At 45.9% G+C, this 26,374-nt stretch overlaps 2 protein-coding genes across 2 annotated transcripts in view; one reads left to right on the forward strand and one right to left on the reverse strand.

Moving 5' to 3' along the window:
- Positions 1–3,365, forward strand: part of TSTD2 (thiosulfate sulfurtransferase like domain containing 2) — a 33,479-nt gene extending 30,114 nt beyond the window's left edge. Inside the window, exon 10 of the mRNA XM_003260541.4 lies at positions 726–3,365. Within this exon, the coding sequence (XP_003260589.1) occupies positions 726–1,024 (299 nt within the window). The 3' untranslated portion in view covers positions 1,025–3,365. The remainder of the gene's footprint in view (positions 1–725) is intronic.
- Positions 3,287–26,374, reverse strand: part of TMOD1 (tropomodulin 1) — a 91,898-nt gene continuing 68,810 nt past the window's right edge. The window contains exons 9-10 of the mRNA XM_003260539.4: positions 11,985–12,129; positions 3,287–3,814 (exon numbers count right to left, since the gene is read on the reverse strand). Of these exons, the coding sequence (XP_003260587.1) occupies positions 3,750–3,814; positions 11,985–12,129 (210 nt within the window). The 3' untranslated portion in view covers positions 3,287–3,749. The remainder of the gene's footprint in view (positions 3,815–11,984; positions 12,130–26,374) is intronic.

Here is a 26,374-nt window from a genome sequence, read left to right on the forward strand (position 1 = left end):
TTTTGGAGCTAGATGGAGTATAAATTCTAAACAAGTGGAAAGAATAGATTTGATTTTACAGAGGTTATATTGGCTGGACTCGACGGGTACCTGCCTGTGAGTATGAAGGAGAGAGAGAAGGCTCAGAGGTAGCTTAGATAAGCAAGGTAAGGAAAAGTGAGAAAGAATGATGTTATCAATGGTAACAGGAGGTCATCAGGGAAAAACAGGTGAAGAAGATGGTGTGAGTTTTAGGAATCAGATGGTCAAGTGTCCTAGCAACAGCAGGAGAGACGCAGGCCTCGGGTAGAGGGGTGTGGATTGCACATGTTCACTGTAGGTGGGTTATCGCCTGTATTTAGGTGTGTTGTCCCCACAGGAAAAGGGAACAATCAAAGAGGAAAAGACCACTTAACGAGGGGGTTGGGAGGTGGTTGGCCAGCTTTGGAATAGCTGGTGAGAGAGAGAAACTTTCATTACCATCTACTTACCACCTGTTCTCTAGATGGGAAAAAGAAAAAAAAGTCAGTAAATACTGGAAGCAGACAGTTCCCAGAAGTCACCCAACAAAAAAATAAGCTGGGTGGTGGTTAGTTGTTGTTGCTAGAAGACAGAAGACTTACTATTTGGAAACCTTCCCCGGGTTCCACAGGATCTACGAGATTCTAGTCAGCAAAGGGAGCAATGCCTGTCCACATGTGTGTGAACACATGTGTTTATAATGATGGCTTTTCCTTCCTCCCCAGAGTGTTCATACTGTGGAGCCCGCTGGGACCAGTATAAACTCTGCTCTACTCCTCCGTGCCGCCAGCTTGTTTTGACCTGCCCTGCCTGTCAAGGACAAGGATTCACAGCCTGTTGTGTCACATGTCAAGACAAGGGGAGCAGGAAAGTTTCAGGCCCTATGCAAGACAGCTTTAAAGAGGAATGCGAGTGCACAGCCCGACGGCCACGCATACCTAGGGAACTCTTGCAGCATGTGCGACAGCCTGTGAGCCCAGAGCCAGGGCCTGATGCTGATGAGGATGGGCCAGTGCTTGTGTGAGCAGCACCTTTGGCATTTTCCCAGGCCCTCGGTAAAAGTAGGTTTGGGGTGACTATACAGAGAAAGCATGGCAAGGCTGCAGAAACAGAGAAATCGGGAACTTTAGTTCTGGCCACTGCCACCATGGCAGCCGTCTACACTTCACAGCAGGAGGGAGGAGTTGCGTTGTCTACCACCTACCTGAGACATTCTGATTTGGATGATGCTAGAGCACAGAAAAAAGGTGAGCTGCATGGGTTCCCAAAGCTGCTGAGGGATAAAGCCTGAGCCTGGTGGCCACAGCATATGCCCTTTCTCTGCCATGCAGCTGGGGCTTAGTCATTACCCTTGTCAGCAGACCTTCTACTCTGGTGGCAAACATGTGAAAGCTGTGGCCCTGGGAGTAGCCTCCTAAAACCAGCCACTTAGGTCATCTGCCATCTACCCTTAACCTCTGTCTCTTGCCTGAGGGCAATCTGCAAGCTGTGCATTGGGCTTATCTCCTGCTTTTGTAGAAATAACCATCCTTTGGTGTACATGGAGGATAGTTCCAGAACGCCTGAGTATACAAAAACCCATGCATACTCAAGTCCCACAGTGGGCCCTACAGAACTCATGTATGTGATAAATCAGCCCTCCATGTACACAGGTTTCGCCCCCTGCCAGTACTGTATTTTCAACCTGTATAGTTGAAAGAAATCCATATATAAGTGCAGCCATGCAGTTCAAACCCATATTGTTCAAGGGTCAACTGTATAGTTTATTGGAACAGCCACACCCATCCCTTTACACATGATCTATGGCAGAATTGAGTAGTTGCAACAGACACTATGTGGCCTGCAAAATCGGAAATATTTACGGTCTGGCCTTTTACAGAAAAGTTTGCCAGCCCCTGGTCTAGACCAGCAACTCATCTGATAGAGGCAGCAGTGGCCTTAAAGATGTGGCCTTCTTCATTTTCTGTTGGTTTGGTTTCGTTTCTATGAGATTTCCTCTAATAGCTCTGCTTCTCTGCTTTCCCCAGCACTTACTCTCTGAGCTTTTAAATGTTCTTTCTGGGAGCTTCATATAAGCTCAATGACATTTGAGCCACAGTTTTTAGATCAGCACCTAGAATACATGACACATTCTTACTAAGGTCATCCAGCACTGCCATGGTGGCTGCCCAGTCTTCTGGCCAGTGTGCAAGGCACATGTCCCTGTCACACAGGTTCCAATAAACACATAGGCAGCCATACATAGACCAACAGATTTAATATTGCAGTTTTCAGCGATGCAGAATGCAGCTGCAATTGTGTTTTAAGGAGAAGCCAAGTGGGGATGGTTGTCCCTGCAACATGGTGCCACTCCTGGGCCATGTGCAGCCTCAGTGGACACTCTTCCATAGTGCTGAGGCCCTGGCCCTGCCTCTAGTTACCCTGTACTGCCCACTGCCTTACAGTTCAGTGTGCAGGCCTTCACCTTTTCATCACCAGTCTCTCTGCTCAGTGCTATGGAGTTCTTGACCTTGTCCTTTATCATGAGATTTGCTGAAATCACTAATGAAAATAACTCCGGAAAGCAACAAACAGAAATATTAGTTTAACTGGCACTGTGGTATATTAAAAGGCACAAGGGCATTGTAGCTTCACATTTTTGCTGGATCCCAAGAGACACACATGATGTTAAAAAGAGATCTGGCAGCAATACTAATATTACGTTTCAGTGTAATCATCTTGGGGTGGTTTGGCCAGGATTTCCCAATTCCTTGATATCTGATTTTCTTCACCATTGTCCTGCATCCTGCAGAGGCTTAATATACAGGCATAAGGTCAGCTGAAGTCTCCAAGCTGGGCCATTACTAAATACCATAGCCATGTTGATCTGGAAATTTATCCCTCTGGTGTCTTACCTCACATAAGCCATTTGCCCACTGTGCAATATAGAAGGGTGTTTTCAAGTATTTGGCTGTAGATTTTCACATCCATCATAAGGTTGGCATTCAGTAAGGAAAAAGTTCTAACTCCAGTATTAAATTGTACATAAGTCCCAAATGTTCTTAAAGAACACTCAGGGACATGTTTGTTGCCTGGGATTGGTAATGAAAGGTTGGTTTTTGAAACTTGAAATTTCACCATTGGTTTTTTTCCTATCATTTCTGCATATCCAGCAAAAGGAATCTCATGTTGATTCCTGGCAGAGTTCGGTGGCTTCAGTCTGTCTCTGTCCTGCAGGGAAAATTGTGTTCTGGATCCAGTAATCAATTTGGCAACTTTAATCTTGAGGTTAAAATTCCAAGGAGGGTTAATAAAGAATGATAATCTGTTTTATTTGCTAATAGCCAAGACAAATTTGTAATAAAGTGTTTTATAATACTTCAAAAGCATGTGGAAGAGTGTGCCGTTTCTGTGTCACACATTTTAAATGCACTTGAAACACCACACAGCAAGGCCATTGAAACTGGGCTCCTGGGGCTAAGTCGCTGCTGCTGGAACATCATCTTCAGTAAGATATGCTGGTTTGGGGGCTTCTAGTTTTTAAATAATAACCAGACTCAACTTCTGTGACTAAAGAAAAACTTCACATTAACGATATTTTATAAAATTTTCAACTACAACCACTAGTCAACCTAAAACCTTAGTGCATAAAGAACTGAACCACAAAAGGGTTTCGTGCTGCCGGCATTTTGCCTTCTGGTTTCCCCTGCAGAGCACAGGTCATCAACAGAACACGTCCAGTTCAAAGGCATGGTCTCCACCGCCACACACTAGACACCACTCCGGCACTTGGGAATGATGGGCCCAGTCAGGTCCGCAAGCCTCCTCTTCCTCACTGGAAAGGAATGGAGATAAGATATAAGGCACTTTTACCTGTAGACCACGGACCAGCACTGTTGCTCTGAGAAAGCACTGTGAAACCTCGCACTAATTGGTTTGTTGAGTCTGAAGTCCGTTGTTTTGAAAGGACAGTATGTGTGAGCTGTACAACAGCCCTCCAGTCTGTCAGTGTTCATTGATGAGGGTCTGTGGTAGTGGAGATTCATTCATAGATATCTACTAAGTGGCTGACCACACAGTCCCACGTTACAAGTCGGCTATTTTCTTTGCTTACAGAAGCTCCAGTTGAAGATTTTTACTCCGGGTCAGATAAGAGTTAAAAGTTTAGTCAGTCTCCTTAATGAGATTAGGGTCTTAACCAGGTGGAAACATTTCCCCCAGCTACGTCTGGGAGCTCCTTGCCTACCTCCTGCCTATATAAACGAGAGTTTCCACCCAGAAGATAACCCTGCGGTATTTGTACCCCCTTATGTTTAACCTTGCCATTTTCCCCCGGGGGCAAGACAGTTAAGCTCAACACTGTTCAAGTGACAAAGTAGTTAAATGCCATAAAGAGGAAAGCACTAGCCAGGAGGTTGCAGGCTGGAGACGTTAGCTTAGAGGATGATGAGGATGCAGGGAGGGGCAGGAGGGGCTCTGTTTGTTGTAACAAGGGAGAGTGTTTTGAAATTAATTGTGTCTGCAGATGAAGACCAAGCAGCAAGCTCTATCAGCCACAAGAGAAAGGTCAAAGAAGTCTGTAGAGCCAGTAGGTGGCAGTCGAGAGGCCTGCTGGTGTGGCAGAGACAGGAAGCTATTGTGGAGGGAAAAAAAGTCTGTCTATACTTAGATGTCTTCAGGTTCCCGAGCTGAGGCGGTAGACCTGCAGCCACCAGATCGATGAATATGAGCTGCAACAAAAACCGAATCAGCTTGTGCATGACACTGGCCATACAAAGCAGACCCCACAAGGGAGGTGGGGCCAGCCCAGTTCCTGAGATGATCAGAATGTCCAACTTCTTGGGGGTAGATGTGAGGGGACAAAAACCAAAACCCAAAGAGCACAAGAGGTTTGCTCAACGTGACCACAGAGTTTACATGAACCAGACTTTTAAGCATCTCCATAGTAGCTGTGCAGGCATGCCCACCAGGGCCATCCTCACTGCCTCATCGGAGCCCCTCCAACGCTGCTGGAATGTTAGTTATCATTCCCATTTTATGGATGAGGAAAGTATGGCAGAGAGGGTATATTTCTTGCTTAAAGCAATAAAGCTAGTACCAGACAGGACCAAGCCTTTTTTTTTTTTTTTTTGAGATGGAGTTTCACTCTGTCACACAGACTGGAGTACAGTGGCGCGATCTTGGCCCACTGCAACCTTGCCTCCCAGGTTCAAGCAATTCTCCTGCTTCAGCCTCCTGAGTAGCCAGCATTACAGGCACCCGCCGCCACACCCGGCTAATTTTTGTGTTTTTAGTAGAGACGGGGGTTCACCATGTTGGCCAGGCTGGTCTCGAACTCCTGACCTCAAGTGATCCCCCCCCCCCGCCTCAGCCTCTCAAAGTGCTGGGATTACAGGCACGAGCCACCGCGCCCAGCTAGAACAAAGACTTTTGACTCATCTTGAGCCTCAGTCCAGTGCCTCCCTCAGTAGACTTGAGCCTTGTGTGGGTAGGGTTTCCATATCCATATCACATCTGATTCTCACAGGGAGGATTAGCTCCTTCTCCCTGCAGAAGAAAAGAGCCCCAGTCCCTGAGAGCTGGCAGCAGAGCCAGGACTGAAATCCAAGTCCCTGGCCCATGGTTGAGGGAACAGAAAGGACCCCATGGCTTGGTGGGGGTGGGGGGGGGTAGTTATTTTCCATTACTTGCCCTCATTGTATCCACTGGGCCGGATCTGTGTGTCTGTGTGCATGGTTCCCCTGGCACTGGCTTGTCTTTTTTTTTTTTTTTTTTTTTTGAGACGGAGTCTCGCTCTGTCACCAGGCTGGACTGCAGTGGCCCGATCTTGGCTCACTGCAGTCTCCGCCTCCCGAGTTCAAGCAATTCTCATGCCTCAGCCTCCCCAGTAGCTGGGACTACAGGCATATGCTGCCACGCCCGGCTAATTTTTTGTATTTTTAGTAGAGACAGTGTTTCACCATGTTGGCCAGGATGGTCTTGATCTCCTGACCTCGTGATCTGCCTGCCTCGGCCTCCCAAAGTGCTGGGATTACAGGCGTGAGCCACCCCACCCGGCCCCCTGGCACTGGCTTTTTCAGGGACTGAATGGAGAGAAGGGAAAGGCATCCATTTATTTGGGTATTATTTTTTTCCCTTTTTAATGATGAAGGAAGTTGAGACCAAGAGAGGGAAGTAACTTATTCCAAGTTACAAATAAGTCACAAAACTGGGAGTAAAAGCTGGGTCTCCCAATATCCTCCTTCAATTCTGTCTGCTCTTTACTTTCTTTAAAAAACTCCTCACTGCTTATTGCAAGAGCCAGAGACTCCTTTTTATTGTGAATGCCAGAAGGGCTCTCCAGTCGTCCGGACCAACCTCCATCTGCTGCTTGAACTCCTCTGCCACTTCTTGCCAAATTTGAACATTTCCATCATGTTTTTGGAAAGCACTTTCTATTCATTTAAATATTCGGCAGCATGTACTGAGTGCTGTGTGCCAAGCACAAGAATCAGAAGTAAAGACACAGTATAACAGGGACCAAGATATACAATGTTTGAGAACTACTGTTTGAGAAATATGAAGACCCTGGCAGCTCTCTGAGGTATGAGAGGCATAAAGAATGAAGTGGTCAGACCTTCCCAGGTGGCAGCTAACAGGTCAGCTGAATTTTAAACAACGAAAAGGTAGAGGATGGGAAGGTGGCGGGCATTGGGAGTAACAACCCTCTAAGGGTAAGCTTTTCCTTGGTCACTTGGGGGCACTGAGGCTACCTGGAATGGTAGTAACATGGCAAAAGGATGGCTTGTTGGAGATGTCAAGAGATGACCTCCTGATGGGACCATCTTCCAATGTGGAACACCCAGGCACTGGAGCCACATTGCCAGTTCAAATCCCGGTCCTGCCCACGGATTGTGGGTAACGTTAATTACCTACTTCTCTAGACTTCTGTTTCCTTCTTGTAAAGTGTGGATAACAATAGCACCTGTCTCACCTGGTTGTGGGGAGGACTACATGCGCTAATGAGATGGGAAGTGTTCAGAACAGTCTCTAACACACAGTAAGTGCCATGTAAGAGTCAGCTATTATTAATAGACTTGGGAGTCATTTCAAGGGGCCTGACTGAGCGCAATGGGAGCCAAGTGAGGGTTCTAAGTGGAGGGGTGACAAGGCAAGCTTCGGAAGGAGACTTGGGATGAGTGCCAGGGATGCCTGCTCTGGAGGAGCTGGGGGCCTGAGGATGTTGGAGGAGATGAGTATGACGAGGGCTCAACATATACGCCAGGACACTGGGATTGGCAAGGAGGTGACTGGCTGGCTGGGGTGGAGGCAGCGTCTAGGAACAGGCCCAGATTTCTGGTTTGGGTGGCTGTGAGGAAAGGAATAGCCTTTTCTTTTTTTCTTTTTTTTCTTTTTTTAGATGGAGTTTTGTTCTTGTTGCCCATGCTGACGTGCAATGTTATGGTCTCGGCTCACTGCAACCTCTGCCTCCCGGGTTCAAGCGATTCTCCTGCCTCAGCCTCCCAAGGAGCTGGGATTACAGGCGCCTGCCACCATGCCCGGCTAATTTTTTGTATTTTCAGTAGAGACAGGGTTTCACCATGTTGGCCAGGCTGGTCTTGAACTCCTGACCTCAAGTGATCCGCTTGCCTCCGCCTCCCAAAGTGCTGGGGTTACAGGTGTGAGCCATCATACCTGGCTGCCTTTTCTGAGATAGGTTTGGGGGACTATGATGAAACTGATTTGGGATCCAGCAATTCCACTTCTGGATATTTACCCAAAATATTTAAAATCAGTTGAAAAGGTGTTTCACTACATGTTCATTGCAGCATCATTCACAATACCCAAAACAAGGAATCAACCTAAGTGTCTATCAACAAGAATGGATAAAGAAACTGTGGGATATATGCACAATGGAATATGATTCAGCCTTTTCTTTAAAAAAACAAAAAAGGAAATTTGTTCACTTGCAACCACATGAATGGAATTGGAGAACATTATACTAAGTGAAATAAGCCAGGCACAAAAAGACAAATTATATGTGGAATCTAAAACAATTGAACTCATAGAAGCAGGGAGTAAAATTGTCATTACAGAAGCTGTGGGCAGGGAATGGGGAGATAATGGCCACAGGATACAAAAATCTCAGTTGGACAAGAGGAATAAGGTGTTTTATAAAGCTCTGTTACACAGCATAGTGAATATAGCTAGTAATAGTGTATTATACATTTCAAAATTGCTAAAAATAAACGTTCTCACCACAAAAAGTATTTGAGGTGATGATACGCTAATTCACTTAATTTAATTTTTCCACATTGTATTCATAAATCATAACAGCACTTTGTATCACATAAAGGTATACAATTACAAATTGTCAATTGACAATAAATTTTTTTAGAAATTGCTTTGCAGTGTGCTATGTCTGGGCTGCTTGCTGCAAAGGTCTTCCCTGAGAATACTGTAAAATGGTGACTGCCAGGAAGGGATGTTTTCTGCTTTTAAACATGTTACTCTCCCTCCACACGATACCCCAACCCACACAACTGTCTTAACTCACAGGCTGCAATTCAGATTTTGCTAAGTGGAGAGAGGTGCAGTGGCAGATTTAGAGGACCCGAGTGCCATGCTTGGCCTGGCTCTTTGCTATAAATAGTGTGGAGATGACAGTCATCTGAGGTATTGCTGTGGGAAAACGCAGATGGGATCCACAGCTCGGCTCCTCCCTGGCGCCCTGCACTCACAGAATGCTCTGTTTAGAGCGAAGACGCACTGGTCAGGATGCATCCTGGGCATACCGCCTGTCTGCAGAGCCAGTCACTGTCCTCATAGCCTTGGGGACTGAATGTCCCCCAAGGAGGAGCCCAAGTACTGCAGAGGCCCCAGCCATGGGCAAAGAGCCGGCAGAGGCAGGTGAGAGTGAGCAGGAGGCCTGAGAGGCCTGCTCCCTTCCCAATCTGTGCTCCCTGCTGCCAGGCCTGCTAACAGCCTCAGTCCCAAGGAGGAGCTGGCAGGAGGCTTTTACGATACAAATATTCAGTTGGAAAACATGAAGTCTGTCTGCTTCATCGCGGCATTAACGTAGAATGCAAATAATCTGTTGTAAAGTCAGGAGGAAGCAGAGGCACTGCCATAAACAAACATTTATCTTACAAAAATTAGCAGATGGGCGCAAATTTCATTTTAAAGCTAGAGATCCTACATCACCAAGTAGCACTCTGTTCCCTGTAATCACTGAGATGATTCATCTCTAATTCCTTCTGTAGGAAACCCCAAGGGAGCAGCTGCCCACAGTTCCCTCGGGTAACCCAGAGGCCCATTTTTATCACCTGGCATCACCGTCCAGGAAACTGCCACAGTCTGTGCTTCCTGCCTGCTTCCATCGCCAGGCCCCTGAGCTTGACCTTAAAGGCCTTGGGCTGCAGCCACCCAAACACCTACCCAGCCCCATTCCTTGTGAACATCCCATATACTTTCAACTGTCCTGCCTTTGCTCATGCTGTTCCCTCTGCTTGGAATGCCCTTCCCTTCCTTCTTTGTGAACTCTTATTTTTCCTTCTAGGTCTAACTCCTTGTAACAGTTCTTCCAATCCTTTTAGATCCTTCTGTCTCTCCTTTGTACCCCCAGCACTACTTCCTAATACTTCTAGAACCCCCAGAGGGAGGCCTCTTCACCTCCTCCATCAACCTATCTCTTCCTTTCAAGGCTGGCTAAAGCCCCATCCCCAACCAGGATGCTTTGCCTAACTGGCCTCTGTCTCGATAAATCATTGCCTCACTTTGTTTAGATAGAATTTATAGGCATTCTTGAATTTTTAGGCATGCCTTTGAGTCTTTTTCCCCCTAAAAGGTTATAAAGCTTCTTCAGTCAGAGGTAGCCTTTCTGCTACCTCTGATATCACCTAGCACAGTCCTAGGCACACAAAAGTTGCCCAGAAAATGCCTGCTGTCACTAACAGCTGGTGTGACCTGACTAAGCTGCTGCCTAGACCCCTTACCCCCACCCCAGGCTCCAGTTTCTTTCTAAGGGAACTGGAGGGATAAGCTCTAAGTCCTTCTGGCTCTACCATCCTACATTCTTATAATGGCCTCTGAAAGTTCTTGGTGATGGGAGTCAGGCCTGAATTTTGGACTCTCAGATTCACAGGACTGGGAGAGTTTTCAAAGGCCATTTTGTCCAACTCCTAGATGATGCTGGTATCCCCCTGCAGCACCTGTGACCTCTGCTCATCTAAAGCCTCTATCCCCAGAAACAAGACCTCCAGACCATCATGCCATTGGAGGACAAAAACTGGGTTAGCCCAGAGATAGGAGCCAAGGGGCACAGAAGAAACTTAACTGAGGGGGAAACAAATATGAGATTATTGCATATAGAATAGAAATGCAAGGCTTCTCCATGCTGGTACTGCAGCCAGATCGCAGCTGCTGGCCTTCTCCCACCATTCAGTTTAGCTATGACACCTGTGATATGATATAATAATTATGATTCTTATTTGTGTTCGTTCTTACTTTATTTCAAGGATACTTCTGATAAACCAAGACTCTGCGCACATTTTTAAAAATGGGCTTTTCTAAACCCGAGGCTCTAGAAAATAGTGGCATTTGAAGTCAGCAATGAATGAATAGCTCCTGGGCTGTGACATCCTTACAAGCAGGAACCTATAGAACTTTGGTATATGTTTGTGGAATTTAATAACTCGATCTAAAGTGTGTATGTGAGTGTGTGTAATCCTGTGGTTATCTGTGCATGTGGGGTCTGTGCACACCTGCCTTGAGCATACACTCCTGCACACTCATCTCTGTTCTTCGAGGGCTTCCAGGTAGTAACCTGGCCTCAGATAAATCACCAGGAAGTGACATACTTTGAGTGGAGCATTCGTATTAGGCTCTTTGCATTTTATCGAGGGTTGGAAACCATTGTGTAGAGCAGGTTTGAATCTGATGAAAAACTCACTGAAGATGCTGTCCTTTAAAACACAAGTTTGTTTCACAATGTAGTCCCAGAAAGAGGCTTTTTTTTTTTTTTTTTTTTTCAAACTCATTATGCTTCCTTCCCTTCTGTGATAAGAATACTGTAACTTGGTTTGGCTTCCTGCTGTCTTGGTTCTAGGAAACTCAGGGCTCAATATAATCATCATTCATGTTAATGATACAGACCTACTGCTTTTCTTGTTTTTTTTCCCCTCTTGTTTTCCTATAGCCTTGTCAGTCATGCTCCCTTTCTTGAATGCTATATCAAATTCTTTTTTGGCAGCCAGCAGGAATATACATAAGCAATAACTACACAGAGCTTGTGAACAACCGGCATCTGCAAGTAAGATCATGATTGCTCAAACTTTTCATTCAGTTGACTTATATACCTATTTGTTCATATAGGTATATAAGTGTTCATTATCAAAAAATATTGTGTTATTTTCATTTTCTTAATTTTTTTATTTTTAAAAATTTCCTGATAATGTCTCCTTCATAATTATTTTTCCTTTTAGAACAAAACAAACTATGCCTTTAATTGAGATTACATTAATATACCCTACTTTTACTTTACTATGAAGTTGACGTTTTCAACTTTTACCTTAAAATCAATGTGAAGTCTCCTAGGCTCAGATTTTGGTAGTCCTATTGGAAGGTAGTTTTGGGATCTGGGGCTAAATCTAGACTGTGTGACCTGGAGAGGACGCTATGAGTTCAGAGAAGGGTATTCAGAAGAGGAAAATACTCCCGGGGAGGCTTGTGCCCTCCCAAATTTCAGTTCCTTCTGCGAACACACTTAACGTGTGCTCTGGGCCCAGCCTGTGCTGAGCTGTGCTTTGAGGAGGAGAGGACTCAGCCTTAGCTCCTGAAGTCAAGGGGCTCATAGTCCAGGGTGGAGATGAGGTACAAACGCAGAAAACAGGGAAGACGCGATGAATGTGAAAATCAAGGCTCAAGAAGACTCGGAAAGGCATCTACAGAATTTTCCTTGACAGCCCCAGCACAGGTGGAGGGAATAACAGGCCTGCGGGCAGCGCAGGAAGCATATTTCTACTCACCAAGGTCATTGTTGTTCATCATTGCGTTGGATGCCCGAAGCCGGGGTCCTTGCTGGGTAAAGTGGTAGCCGAATTTGAGAAGTGTTGCGTTTTTTTCCAACATGCTCACAATCTCCATTTCCACTTTGTTGCCCAGGGGCTGGCTCTTTAGTCAAGAAAAAAAAAAAAAAATCACCACTCATTCCATGTGTACAGTGCCTAAACCACCTCTACCTGCAGAAACTCTTGAGTAGTGGGAGGGGATTTTAGCCTCCTCTCCAAGAGTAGGGAAATGGAAGTTTAGAGAAGTTGAAAGGTCACATGGCCAGGAGCAAATGAGCTGGGATTCAAATTCAGGTCTGCTGGATGCCAAGAACAGATCTTTTCACTGCTTTACAACAGCCTCTCTCTGAGCAGGTGCCCAAGTAAGAGCTCCATGACAGAAGAATATTTGAAGGAGGACATTCAATCAACTAGTCCTAAGGAGACTTTTAAAACCCTGCTGTCCAGGCTACACCCCACACTACCTGAATCAGAATCTCTGGGGAGTGGGACTCTGATGGCTGTGTTTTTAAAAACTTCCCAGGAGATTTCAATATGCACCCAAGTTTGATAACCAGTAATTTAGTCTCTTCAAATTATAAATGAAAAAATTGAGGCCCAGAGAAGGAACAAGGGTTTTCCCAAGATCACATGGTAAGTTGACAATGCCAAAGTTAGCTTTCTAAAGCCCAATTCTGATCATATTATTAATAGTTCCCTGCCCCCAAATCTATAGTGATCATCTGACAAAGATATAAAGAAAAAAAAAATCAGAAAAAAAAAACAGGAAGACTCAACAATGTTGGGTAGGATATGATGAGGATGTTCATCACAGTCTCAGTTATAATAGTGGGAGGAAAAGGGAAATAATTCATTAAGAGGCCAGGCGTGGTGGCTCATGCCTGTTATCCTAGCACTTTGGGAGGCGGAGGTGGGCAGTTTGCCTGAGCTAAGGAGTTCAAGACCACCCTGGGCAACGTGGTGAAACCCTGTCTCTACCAAAAATACAAAAAAAAAAGCCAGGTGTCGTGGCAGGCACCTGTAGTCCCAGCTACTCGGAAGGCTGAGGCAGGAGAATGGCTTGAACCCAGGAGGCAGAGCTTGCAGTGAGCCGAGACTGTGCCACTGCACTCCAGCCCAGGCGACAGAGCAAGACTCTGTTTCCAAAAAATAAAAAATAAATAAAAATTGAAAAAAAAAAGAATTCATAGAGAGAGTTGCTCAGATAAATGATAGTTCAACCTTACTAAATAGAATGTGGGCAGCTCTAAAATGATGGTGCAAATCCTTGGCCATAGCATGGAAAGATGGCCATGAACCAATATTGAATGGAAAAAAAAAAAAAGAAAAAAAATCCTGGTCACAAAAGAGATGATTTGTATGTAAAGTTATCTATATTTTCCATATATATACATAATGCAAAGAAAAAAACTTTGAAGTATATTGATAATGGTGGGATTTGGGGAGAAAGTTTTTGTTTCCTCTTTATATCTTATTGTATTGTTTGGATTTTGTATTACCATATATAATAAAATAATAAAACATAAATATAATCTTAAAACAGGTTGTAAAAGACAGAAAGCTAACATCATACTTAATAGTTAAAGACTGAAAGCTTTCCCCCCCAAGATTAGGAACAAGATAAGGATGTTTGCTCTCACCAACATTTTACTGGGGGGTCTAGACAGGATAATTAAGCAAGAAAAATAAATAAAATGCTTCCAGACTGCAAAGGACCAAGTAAAACTATCTGTATTTGCAGATGATATAATGTTGTATATAGAAAATTCTAAGGAATACACACACACTCCTACACAAAATTAGTGAGTTCCAGCCAGGCGCAGTGGCTCACGCCTGTAATCCCAGCACTTTGGGAGGCCGAGGCGGGTGGATCATGAGGTCAAGAAATCAAGACTATCCTGGCCAACGTGGTGAAACACTGTCTCTACTAAAAAAAAAAAAAAAAATACAAAAAATAGCTGGGCATGGTGGCGCGCACCTGTAGTCCCAGCTACTCGGGAGGCTGAGGCAGGAGAACCTGGGAGGCAGAGGTTGCAGTGAGCAGAGATCTCGCCACTGCACTCCAGCCTGGCAATAGAATGAGACTGTCTCAAAAAAAAAAAAAAAAAAAAAGAAATTATGAGTTTGGCAAAATTACAGAATATAAGATCAATACACAAAAATCAGTTGTATTTCTATACACTAGCAATAAGAAACCTGAAAATGAACCTGAGGGAATAATTCAATTTATAATAATATAAAAAATATTAATTCTTCTTTTTTTTTTTTTGAGCCAAGAGTCTCACTCTTGTTGTTCAGGCTGGAGTGCAGTGGTGCGATCTTGGCTCACCACAACCTCTGCCTTCTGGGTTCAAGCAATTCTCCTGCCTCAGCCTCCTGAGTAGCTGGGATTACAGGCGCATGCCACCATACGTGGCTAATTTTTGTATTTTTAGTAGAGACGGGATTTTGCCATGTTGGCCAGGCTGCTTTCAAATTCCTGAACTCAGGTGATCCACCTGCCTTGGCCAAAGTTCTGGGATTATAGAACTGCGCTTGGCCAAAAAGAATAAAATACTAATTCTAACTTCTTTTGTTAGATTTATTTATATTGAAAACTACAAAACAACACTGAAATACATTAAATAAGACCTAAATAAATATAAAAAACATCCCATGGATCTTAAGTCTTCATGGATCAGAAGACTTAATATTGTTAATATTGCAATATTACCAAATTGATTAAAAGAATCAATGCCATCCTTATCAAAACTCCAGCTGCCTTTTTTTTCCCAGAAATAGACAAGCTGATCCTAAAATTCACATGAAAATGAAAGGAACCCAGAATAGCCAAAACAATCTTGAAAAAGAGGGACAAAGATGGAGAACTCACATTTCCTGATTTCAAAATTGCTACAAAGCTACAGTAATTAAGACTTTGTGGTACTGGCATAAGGTAGATATATAGATGAATGGAATAGAATCGAGAGTCCAGAAATAAACCCATACATCTATAGACAATTTCTTCTCAAAAAGAACATCAAGACAATTCAATGGGGAAAAATTATCTTCTCAAGAAATGGTGATGAGAAAACTAGATATCCACATGCAAAAGAATGAATTTAGACACTACACACAATACATAAACTCAAAATAGATCAAAGGCCTAAATGTAAGTGCTAAAACTATGAAACTATGATGAAAACATAGGTGTAAGTTTTTTGTAACCTTGGAAATGGTTTTTTAGATGTAACACCTAAAGCACAAACAACAAAAGAAAAAATAGATGTTACACTTCATCAGAATTTAAAATTTGCTTCAACAGACACAAGAAAGTGAAAAGACAACACAAAGAATGGGAAAAATATTTTGTATTGATATTTGTAAAAATACTTGGTAGATACAGGATTTAAATATGAATATATAAAGAACTATTAGAACTCAACAATAAAAACACAATTTATAAATGAGCAAAGGATTTGAATAGACATTTCTGTAAAGATAAAAATGGCAAATAAATATACAAAAAAGTGCTCATCATCATTAATAATTCAGAAAATGCAAATCAAACCACAATGAGATTCCACTTCACACACACTAAGATGCCTATAATAGAAAAGACAGACAGTAACAAGTGTTGACAAGAATGTGGAGAAAGTGGCACCCTCATACATTGCTGATGGGAATATAAAATGGTGCCGCTGCTTTGAAAGACAGTTTGGCAGTTCCTGAAAAAGTTAAACACAGAGCTACCATATGACCCAGCAATTCCACTCCTGGGTGGAAAATAAATAAAAACATAAGTCCACACAAAAAACTTGTTCATGAATGCTCATAACAGCATTATTCAGAATAGCCAAAAGAAGAAACAACCTAAATGTCCATCATCTGATGAATGGATACACACAACGTGGCAGATCCTTACAGTGGAGTATTATTCAGTCAGAAAGGGAATAAAGTTCTGATGTGTGCTATTATACAACACGAATGACCCTGGAAAACATTATGCTAAATGAAAGAAGCCAGACACAAAGGCCATATATTGTGATTCCATTGATATAAAATGTCTAGATGAGGGAAATCCACAGCGATGGAAAGGAGGCTAGTGGTTGCCAGGGGCTGGGGGAGGGGATAAAAGCAGAATGAGAACTAATGGGTATAGAGTTTCTTTTTTGAGTGATAAAAATTTTCTAGAATTAGACAGTGGTGATGGTTGCAGAGCCTTGTGAATATATCAAAACCCACTGAATTTTAAAAGGATGAATTGTGTGGCGTGTGAAGTACATGTCAATTAGAAAAAACTCCACAGTGAAAAAAAAGCAATTAGAAAATGGGGAAAGAATGTGAAGAGACATTCACTGAAGAGGATGTACATATTGCAGATAATCACATGACAAGATGTTCAACATCATGACCTATCACAGAAATGCAAGTCAAAATCACAATGAGATATCACTACATACCTATCAAAATCTCTAAAACAAAAATTAGCGACACCACCAAATGTTGGCGAGAATGTAGAGAAACTGGCTCACTCATAAACTACTGGTGGGTCTAGAAAATGGCACACTGTGCACAAGAGTTTTTTAAAATGCAATTGGACTCCTGAGTATCTATCCCAAAGAAATTAAAACATGTTTACATAAAATCTGTACGTGAATGTTTATAGCAGCTTTATATGTAATAGACAAACCTGGAAACAACCCAGATGTCCTTCAACAGGTGAGTGGTCAAACAAACCATGGTACATCCACACCATGGAACACTACTCACCCGTGAAAAAGAGCAAACTATTGGTACATGCAACAACCTGGATGAATCTCCATAGAATTATGCCAAGTGAAAAAAAAAGCTAGTCCAAAATGGTTACATAATATATGATTTTCATTTAGATAACATTATATATATAACATTCTTTAAATGACAAAATATTAAAATGGAAAACAGGTTAGTGGTTGCCTGGGGTTAAGGAGGCAGGAGGAAGAGACAAGTGAACTTGGCTACAAAAGGGGAATATGAGAGATCCCTGTGATAGAAATATTTTGTATTTTGACCTTATAAATGTTACTATCCTTGCTGTGATACAAAACTACAGTTCCCACCTAAACTGCATAGAGTACAAGGGATCTCTCTGTTCCCTCCTTCCCTCCCTTCCTTCCCTCCTTCCTTCCTCTCTTTCTTTTTCTGAGACAGAGTCTGACTCTGTTGCCCAGGCTGGAGTGTAGTGGTGCAATCTCGGCTCACTGCAGCCTCTGCCTCCCAGGTTCAAGTGATTCTCCTGCCTCAGCCTCCCAAGTAGCTGGGACTATAAGCATGTGCCACCACACCCAGCTAATTTTTTGTGTTTTTAGTAGAGATGGGATTTCACTATGTTGGCCAGGCTGGTCTTGAACTCGGCCTCAAGTGATCCACCCGTCTCAGCCTCCCAAAGTGCTGGGATTACAGGTGTGAGCCACTGCACTCGGCTCCTCTGTATTATTTCTTACAACTGCATACTAGTCTGCAATTATCCCCAAATTTTAAAAGTTTAATAATAATAATTTAAAAACCAGAAATAGAAACCAAACAGAAACACACAACCACCTCTAATGGCTCCCCACTGCCAAGAACTGCTGCTATTTACTGTGTCCCAGGCCCTGCCTTGTGCCCCACTTGTATGATCTCAGCTCATTCCCTCACTAAGCCAACAGGACACAGCCCCACCTCCTCAGCCTGGCACTCAAGGCCCTCACAAATGACTCTTTGCTTTCCTTCTCTCTCTCCTTCTTTACTCAGCCTGTTTATCTCTGGCAGTCTGATAATGCTACCTGGTGCAGACAGAGGTCTACTCCAAAAAGCTCATGTGCCTCCACGTGGAATGCTTTTAGCCTCCCTGTAAGTGTATCCCTATTGCTTTAATATGCACTGCAAATTCCCCCTCCCCCATGAGGCTTTTCCTGATCCTGACCCCAGGAAATGATCTCTCCCCATTCCACCCTCAAGTGCACATTGAATGTCCCTCCCTACACCTAGCAGAGTCCATCTGCCTTACTTGGGTCCCCTGCCTCTATAGTTGTCTCGCCAATTAGAACTGTATTGTCCAATACAGTAGCTACAATAGCTACTAGCCACATGTTGCTCTATACATCTAAATCATTAAAATGAAAACGATGTATAGTTCAGTTCCTCAGTCCTATTAGCCACATTTCTAGTGCCTGATAGCCACTGGTGGCCGGGCACAGTGGCTCACACCTATAATCCCAGCACTCTGGGAAGCTGAGGCAGGAGGATCGCTTGAGACCAGGAGTTTGAGACCAACCCGGGCAGGTAACATAGAGAAAACTCGTCACTACAAAAACCAACAAACAAATAGGAGACTACCATGTTGGTTAGTGCAGATATGGAACAGTTCCATCATCACAGAAAGTTCTATTGAACAGTGCTGCTGTAGACCGTGAGCTCCTGGGTAGGACATAGTACCCAGTTTCTCTCAGTCGAGGTGTGCAGAATTGAATTGAATGGAGGAAACAGGAACATGCTTGGGAGAGATAGAGGGGACATCAGCCCAGCATCCAAATGGACAAGCACGAATTGCAGCTGAGACTCTTGATTGAGAACTCCCCCCAGGTATTCTGAGTTCGCAAGAGCTCGTCTGGGTTCAGACTGGGCTCAGAAAGCTGGCCACGGCAGGCAGAGGGACACTGGTGAAATTCCACCGGCCCCTCTGGCGAGGCTCCTGAGAATGCTGGGAAGAGGTCAGGCTGGTCCTCAGAGGACTCAGCACAGCCCTGGAATCTGGCCGTTTTGGCCTGGAGATGGTACAGCAACCATCTGAGGCCCCAAGAAGGAACTGGCAGCTCCTCCACCCACCCTCCCCAGTTAGCAGGAACCCTGGCCTCTCCTTGAGGTCTCTTGCTGGAAATGCCCTGCTAAAACTCAGGATGGGCTAGTCTCAGAAAGTACTGGTCTCCCCTGAGTGAAGGGGCTACCAGGGACTTCGAGGACTGCCTCTGCAAAGCTGATGCTTCGTGCAGAGTACAAAGCCCCTTGACATGCATCGCTCCCATTTGACCTGTCTACATCCCTGGAAGGTGAGCAAGGCAGGCAGGAGCCAGCATCTCCATCTTAGAGATGAGTATACTGAATCCATGTGTAGATGGAAGTTGGACCATGCTCCCTCATCTTATTCATGACAGAGCCAAGGCTTGACCTTGACCTGGGGCTGAAAGGACTGCAGAGGTTCCTCCAGGCCCAGTTCTCACATTAGTGTCCAGTACCCTGGATACATACAGATGTGTATGGGCATGTGCGACAAGGTACAGGATTCCATTAGATAATCATGATCTTCCAGGAGTGTTCATCTCAGACCAAACCCATTCTTTTCACATTAAGGAGTAAAACAGAACACGTGCATACATCTTACAATAAGCCTTAAGATGTCAAAGAAGCTTTGGCTGGGCACGGTGGCTGACGCCTGTAATCCCAGTACTTTGGGAGGCCGAGGCGGGCGGATCACGAGGTCAAGAGATCGAGACCATCCTGGCCAACATGGTGAAACCCCGTCTCTACTAAAAATACAAATATTAGCTGGGCGTGGTGGCGCATGCCTGTAGTCCCAGCTACTCGGGAAGCTGAGGCAGGAGAATCGCTTGAACCAGGGAGGTGGAGTTTGCAGTGAGCTGAGATGGTGCCACTGCACTCCAGCCTGGTGACAGAATGAGACTCTGTCTCCAAAAAAAAAAAAGATGTCAAAGAAGCTTCATACCTGCATCTTTCTCTGACTCTGGGGACCCTGACACTAAAAGGACTCATTCATTTTATAGAAGAGAGAACCAGTGGCTGGGGAGCCAGGACTAAAAACCAGTTCTCTTACTTATTTTTCAAGTAACTTATTTAGTAATTACTGTGTGCTAAACAACGTCATAAACATTTTACAAAAGCTAATTTTTCCTGTCAATCTAAGGAATATGTACTATTATCATTATTTTCATTTTATTTTTTGTTATTTTTTGAGATGGAGTCTTGCTCTGTCACCCAGGCTGGAGTGCATAGCACGATCTTGGCTCACTGCAACCTCTGCCTTCTGGGTTCAAGCGATGCTCCTGCCTCAGCCTCCTGAGTAGCACCACCATGCCCAGCTAATTTTTGTTTTTTTAGTAGAGATGGGGCTTCACCATGTTGGCCAGGCTGGTCTTGAACTCCTGACCTCAAGTGATCCACCCACCTCGGCCTCCCAAAGTGCTGGGATTACAGGCATGAGCCACTATGCCCATCCTCATTATTTTCATTTTATAGGCAAGAAAAATTGAAGCACAGAAGTATTAAGACATTTTTCCCAAATCCTAGAATGGGTCAGTTGCAGGACCAGGATTTGAATACAGGCAGTGAGCTCCACAGTCTGTGCTGGTTTCCACCTCACTTAAGTGCCTCTGAGAATGATCAGAAGGCAGAAGTAGGACTGACAAGAGGAACTACAGGCAGATGGTGCTTGGCTCAGCATGGAGGAATGCCTCTGACCATTAGAAGTGTCCACACGCTGAGGAACTGCCTGGTAAGGTAGTGAGCCGCCTGTGCCTGAAAGTGTGTAAAGGGGGAGAGACCAAGGGGTTGGTCATGCCCGGACTGGCAACAGTCTCTGGGCAGCAGAGCCAGGGACAGGATGGTTGGCAAAGAACTCTCGTACCCCTTCAGATTTGCTTGAGAAGTAAATAAACCACTTGTGAATAAATATAACCACATTATTAACAATTCATATGATATTAACACAGATTGAGTAAAACGAAAAGAGTCTCCCTCACCCCATTTATTCCCAGTCCTACCCCCTTCCATAGAAGTAACCACCATGGGCCGGGCGCGGTGGCTCACGCCTGTAATCCTAGCACTTTGGGAGGCCGAGGTGGACGGATCACGAGGTCAGGAGATCCAGACCACCCTGGCTAACATGGTGAAACCCTGTCTCTACTAAAAAATACAAAAAAAAAATTAGCTGGGTGTGGCGGCGGGCACCTGTAGTCCCAGCTACTTGTGAGGCCGAGGCAGGAGAATGGCGTGAACCCGGGAGGCAGAGCTTGCAGTGAGCCGAGATCATGCCACTGCACTCCAGCCCGGGCAACAGAGCAAGAGTCCGTCTCAAAAAAAAAAAAAAAAAAAGTAACCACCATGGCCAACGAGTTGTGTTTCTGTGCACGAAGTATATGACAGAAACGTACAGGGATTTGTTTTGTGGTACTTGTTTCATATTTAAATGAATTCATACTATACTTACTGTTCTACAACTTGCCTTTTTCATTTTAATTTTTATTTATTTTTTTGGAGACAGTGTCTCACTCTGCTGCCCAGGCTAGGGTGCAGCAGTGCAAAGCAGTGCAATCATAGCTCACTACAGCTTCTAACTCCTGGGCTCAAGTGATCCTCCTGCTCAGCCTCCCAAGTAGCTAGAACTACAGGCACATGCCACCACATCTGGCTAATTTCCTTTACTTTTTTACAGACATGGGGTCTTGCTATGTTGACCAGGCTCGTCTTGAACTCCTGCTCTCTAGTGAGCTCCCTCCTTGGCCTCCCAAAGGGCTGGGATTACAGGCATGAGCTGTCATGCCTAGCCCACCTTTTTCATTTAATATTTTGCAGAGCTCTTTCAGAGTCAGTACATAGAGAATGACCTTATTCCTTCTACTGGCTTCACGGGATGCCCTGATATAGATGGATATTTAGGTTACTTCCCTTTTTTCCTGTTACGAACAACGTGGCAGTGGCAGGGGAGGGAGAGGGTATTCCTCAGACTTCCTACGGAAATCAAAACTGCTAGGTTGAAAGGCGCTTTCACATTAAAATTGAGATTGCTCTGCCAAGAGAATGTAAAAGTCAGCGTGCCCTTCAGCAGTGGTTACAGCTGTGTGTCTTCACACTTTTACCATGTCAGAGCGTTACCCATCGGATGAGAAAGAGATCAGATTTGCTCTTGAACAAAATTACCAACCAACACCTTAGGTGTTAAGGCGTTACAAGGTGTATCCTGGAGCCGGTGGCTCCGAGGCTCTCTGGCCAGAAGCAACAAGAACATCAAGAATCTCACTTTGGACATTTGACGGGGCCAACTCTGGCCCTTCCCAGGTGATATGGACAACTGGGAATACCTCAAAACACAACAGAAAGGAGGCCTGGGAATTAGGTTGTCCAACTCCAGAGTCCCAGACCCTAACGGACATTAAAATTCCCTCCATCTCCCACCTGTTTACACACCCCCAGGATGGGAACTCCTCCCCGTTTGAGGTACCTGCTTCATCCTGGAGTAGCTTTGCTAGTTATGTGTCCGGAATTGGTGGGTTCTTGGTCTCACTGACTTCAAGAATGAAGCCGCGGACGCTCGCGGTGAGTGTTACAGTTCTTAAAGGCGGCGTGTCCGGAGTTTGTTTCTTCTGATGTTCGGACGTGTTAGAGCAGTTTCTTCCTTCTGGTTGGTTTGTGGTCTCGCTGGCTCAGGAGTGAAGCTGCAGGCCTTCGCGGTGAGTGTTACAGCTCTTAAGACGGCGCCTGTTACAGCCCTTAAGGCGGCGCACCTGGAGTTGTTCGTTCCTCCCGGTGGGTTAGTGGTCTCAATGGCTTCAGGAGTGAAGCTGCAGACCTTCGCTGTTACAGCTCGTAAAAGCAGCGTGGACCCAAAGAATGAACAGTAGCAACATTTATAGCAAACGGCAAAAGAACAAACCTTTCACAATGTGGAAGCAGACCCCAGCAAGTTGCGACCGCTGGCTCGGCAGCCTGCTTTTATTCTCTTATCTGGCCCCACCCACATCCTGCTGATTGGTCCACGTTACAGAGAGCCCATTGGTCTATTTTACAGAGAGCTGATTGGTCTGTTTTGACAGGGTGCTGATTGGTGCCTTTACAATCCCTGAGCTAGACACAAAAGTTCTCCACATCTCCAATAGATTAGCTAGATACAGAGTGTCCACACAAAAGTTCTCCATGTCCCCACCAGAGTAGCTAGATACAGAGTGTCGACTGGTGCATTCACAAACCCTGAGCTAGACACAGGGTGCTGATTGGTGTGTTTACAAACCTTGAGCCAGATACAGAGTGCCGATTGGTGTATTTACAATCCCTTAGCTAGACATAAAAGTTCTCCATGTCGCCACCAGAGTACCTACATACAGAGTGTCCATTGGTGCATTCACAAACCCTGAGCTAGACACGGTGCTGATTGGTGTGTTTACAAACCTTGAGCTAGATACAGAGTGCTGATTGGTGTATTTACAATCCCTTAGCTAGACACAAAGATTCTCCAAGTCCCCACCAGACTCAGGAGCCCAGCTGGCTTCACCCAGTGGATCCTGCACCGGGGCCACAGGTGGAGCTGCCTGCCAGTCCCACGCTGTGCTCCGGCACTCCTCAGCCCTTGGGTGGTCAATGGGACTGGGCGCCGTGGGGCAGGGGGCAGCGCTCTTTGTGGAGGCTCCCGCCGTGCAGGAGCCCACGGCGGGGGGGAGGCTCAGGCATGGCAGGCTGCAGGTCCTGAGCCCTGCCCCGCGGGGAGGCAGCTAAGGCCCATGAGAAGTCGAGCACAGCAGCTGCTGGCCCAGGTGCTAAGCCCCTCACTGCCTGGGGCCGGCGGGGTTGCCGGCCGCTCCAAGTGCGGGCCTGCTGAGCCCACGCCCACCCGGAACTCGCGCTGGCCCGCAAGCACCGCGCAGCCCCAGTTCCCGCCCGCGCCTCTCCCTCCACACCTCCCGGCAAGCTGAGGGAGCCAGCTCTGGCCTTGGCCAGCCGAGAAAGGGGCTCCCACAGTGCGGCAGCGGGCTGAAGCGCTCCTCAAGCATGGCCAGAGTGGGCGCCAAGGCCGAGGAGACATTGAGAGCGAGCGAGGGCTGTGAGGGCTGCCAGCATGCTGTCACCTCTCAGTTACAGAGGTCTTTCTGGCCAACTCCTGTGACACAAAATAATATAGATAATTCTTACTATGGTGACCTAATATCTGCAAAATTCTTTGATCCTCCTCCCTCCAAAAGGTGGTGTCTGATTTCTTTCCCCTTGAGTGTGGGTTGTGCTTTGTGACTCACTTTTAATAAACAGAATATGGTGGAAATGACTTTGTGTAACTTCCGAGGCTGGGTTATAAAAGGCATTTGAGGCTTTCTTTTTTCTCTGACTTGGCTCACTCACTCTGGGAGAAGTTAGCTGCCATATTGTGAGGACACTCCAACAGCCCTAGGCCGGGTGCACACAGTAAGGTGCTGAGGTCTCCTGACCATGCTGTGAGGGAGCCATGGTGGAAGCAGTTCCTCCACCTCAGATCATGCGCTCTGGGCGAAGTCAGCCAGCCACACTGGATTCCTGGCCTTCAGAAATGGTGAGTTAATACATGTTTATTGTTGTTTTATGCCAGGATTCTGAGGCTAAGTTGCTATATTTGGGGATAATTTGTTACACAGCTACAAAACACTGATACACTCACAATGTTGAGTAAAAAAAGCCAGATACAAATCATCCAATCAGGGAAAACAAGACAGCACAATCCATCTACTTTAACTTCTCTTCAAAATATTAAGCACACCCTCATTGTCAAATATTGGAATAAAAAGTGGGGAATCTGGCCACTACCCCAGACATTATACATATTCTCATTTGTGGGGCTCACCCCAGGCCTTTTGTGGCCTGGGGAGCAGGGCCCCCCGGTGCCCTGGGGGTCCTGGGGAAGAGCAGCTCTGTGGGGAGTTTGGAGAGTTTGGTAAGAGCAGCAAAGAAGCCGTGTGTAGAGATGGCCTGCTTGGCCTGGGCTGGGCCTGCAGGCTCCCTCGGGGCCCACAGGGTCTCTCCCATTCATCCATCAGTGCAGCCAGGATACTGCAGCTCCAACCCAGCTGTGCCACTAACCTGGCCTGTGGCCTCAGGCTAGTCCCATCCCTTCTCTCATCCTCAGTTTCCCCACTTGTGAAAGGAGGACTGGACTAGATGTTGTCTCGGTGCCTTCTGGCTCTGGGGCCTGCTCTGCCCTTTCCCAATTCACCGTGGTCTTGGCGCAGCCGCAGGCGGCAACAGAACATTGCTTGGAGATAGAGAGACTATTTGAGTCAACAAACAGCTTCAAAGTCCTGGTTCCCAAACTGTGTCCTGAGCCAGCTCCGTGTCACCCTGGGCAGAACTCCCCAAGTCCCTTTCCCTGTCCGTATAAGGAGAAAGAAGGACAGAGACTTGCTGCCACAGGTTATAAGCACAGGACTGAGGAAAAAGCTCCCGTCTCCAAGGACCTCGGTGACTAACCAGGAATGAGGAAGAAAGGAATAAATCAAGTGCCACTGGCCACCTCCTCTGTGTCACACTGCCCTGCCTCCCCCAAGCCTGGGGCTGGGGCACCTGAAGGGGAGGCACAGGTGGCCTCCTCCTGAGCCTGAGTCAGCAGAGCCCCCTCCCTGAGACCTGCCTTCAGCCCTTCCCCTGCCGGACACAACTCCAGTTAGGAGCACCTCCCCACAGCCCCCTGGTCCTTGAGGCCATAGCTCCTGGCTGATCTCCTGGGCCCTGATACCCTCTCCTTGCCCCCAGTCCCCTCCCATCCAGCCAGAACCATCTTCCCAGAGCACAGCACAGCCCACTTTCCCTAAACCTACCCATTCAAAGCTCTCTGACTCCTAACCCCCTTTCTGGCTTTCCTCTGGGGGTACCGTGAACCTGTGTGGATGGGCTCCATGGCTTTCCCCACTCCTCTCTGCACCTGGGATGCCACGGCCTCCATGTCACCTGAGATACTTTTCACCTTGTGAGTGGGAAGTCAGGGTCTACCCAGCATCTACGGGTTTATCTCAAAATCTGCCTCCTCCAAGCAACCCTCCCTGATCACTATTCCTGACTAAGACTGCTCCCTCTGATGGACCTCCCAGCCCACTGTCTGGCTGCTGGAGCGCCTGGTATGATGGTCATTTCTGCAACCATCGTTTCTCCCATCCAGTGAGGAAATTTCTGGAGGGCGGACCTGAGCCTCAGTCCCGCACACAGCCCAGCACAGTCCTGGCAAGCAGCCAGCATTCATCAAAATGTCGAGATGAACCAAAAAAGAGGCTCACTGGATGGGGGGTGGTGCTGACCAGTGCTCAGGCCCCAGGCCAGAGGACAGATGAGAAAAGCCAGGCTGACATCACATGAAACTACAGCTGCTTCAAGAACCCAGACAGGCAGAGCATTATACATGGACTCTGGAGTCACACAGACCTGGGTTTGAATCTTGCCCTTCTCGCTTCTTGTGTGGCCTTGGGCAGGTTGCATAGCCTGCCTGGCACTCAGTTTCCTCATCTGTGATACAGGGATGGGTTGTAACGCCACTTACGGAGTCTTTGTGAACATTAAATTGGATAATAGACACAAAGTACCCAGTATGGTTTTGGCGCATGATACCT

The sequence above is a fragment of the Nomascus leucogenys genome, chromosome 1a (genome assembly GCF_006542625.1).
Source record: "Nomascus leucogenys isolate Asia chromosome 1a, Asia_NLE_v1, whole genome shotgun sequence".
Lineage (NCBI taxonomy): Eukaryota > Metazoa > Chordata > Mammalia > Primates > Hylobatidae > Nomascus > Nomascus leucogenys.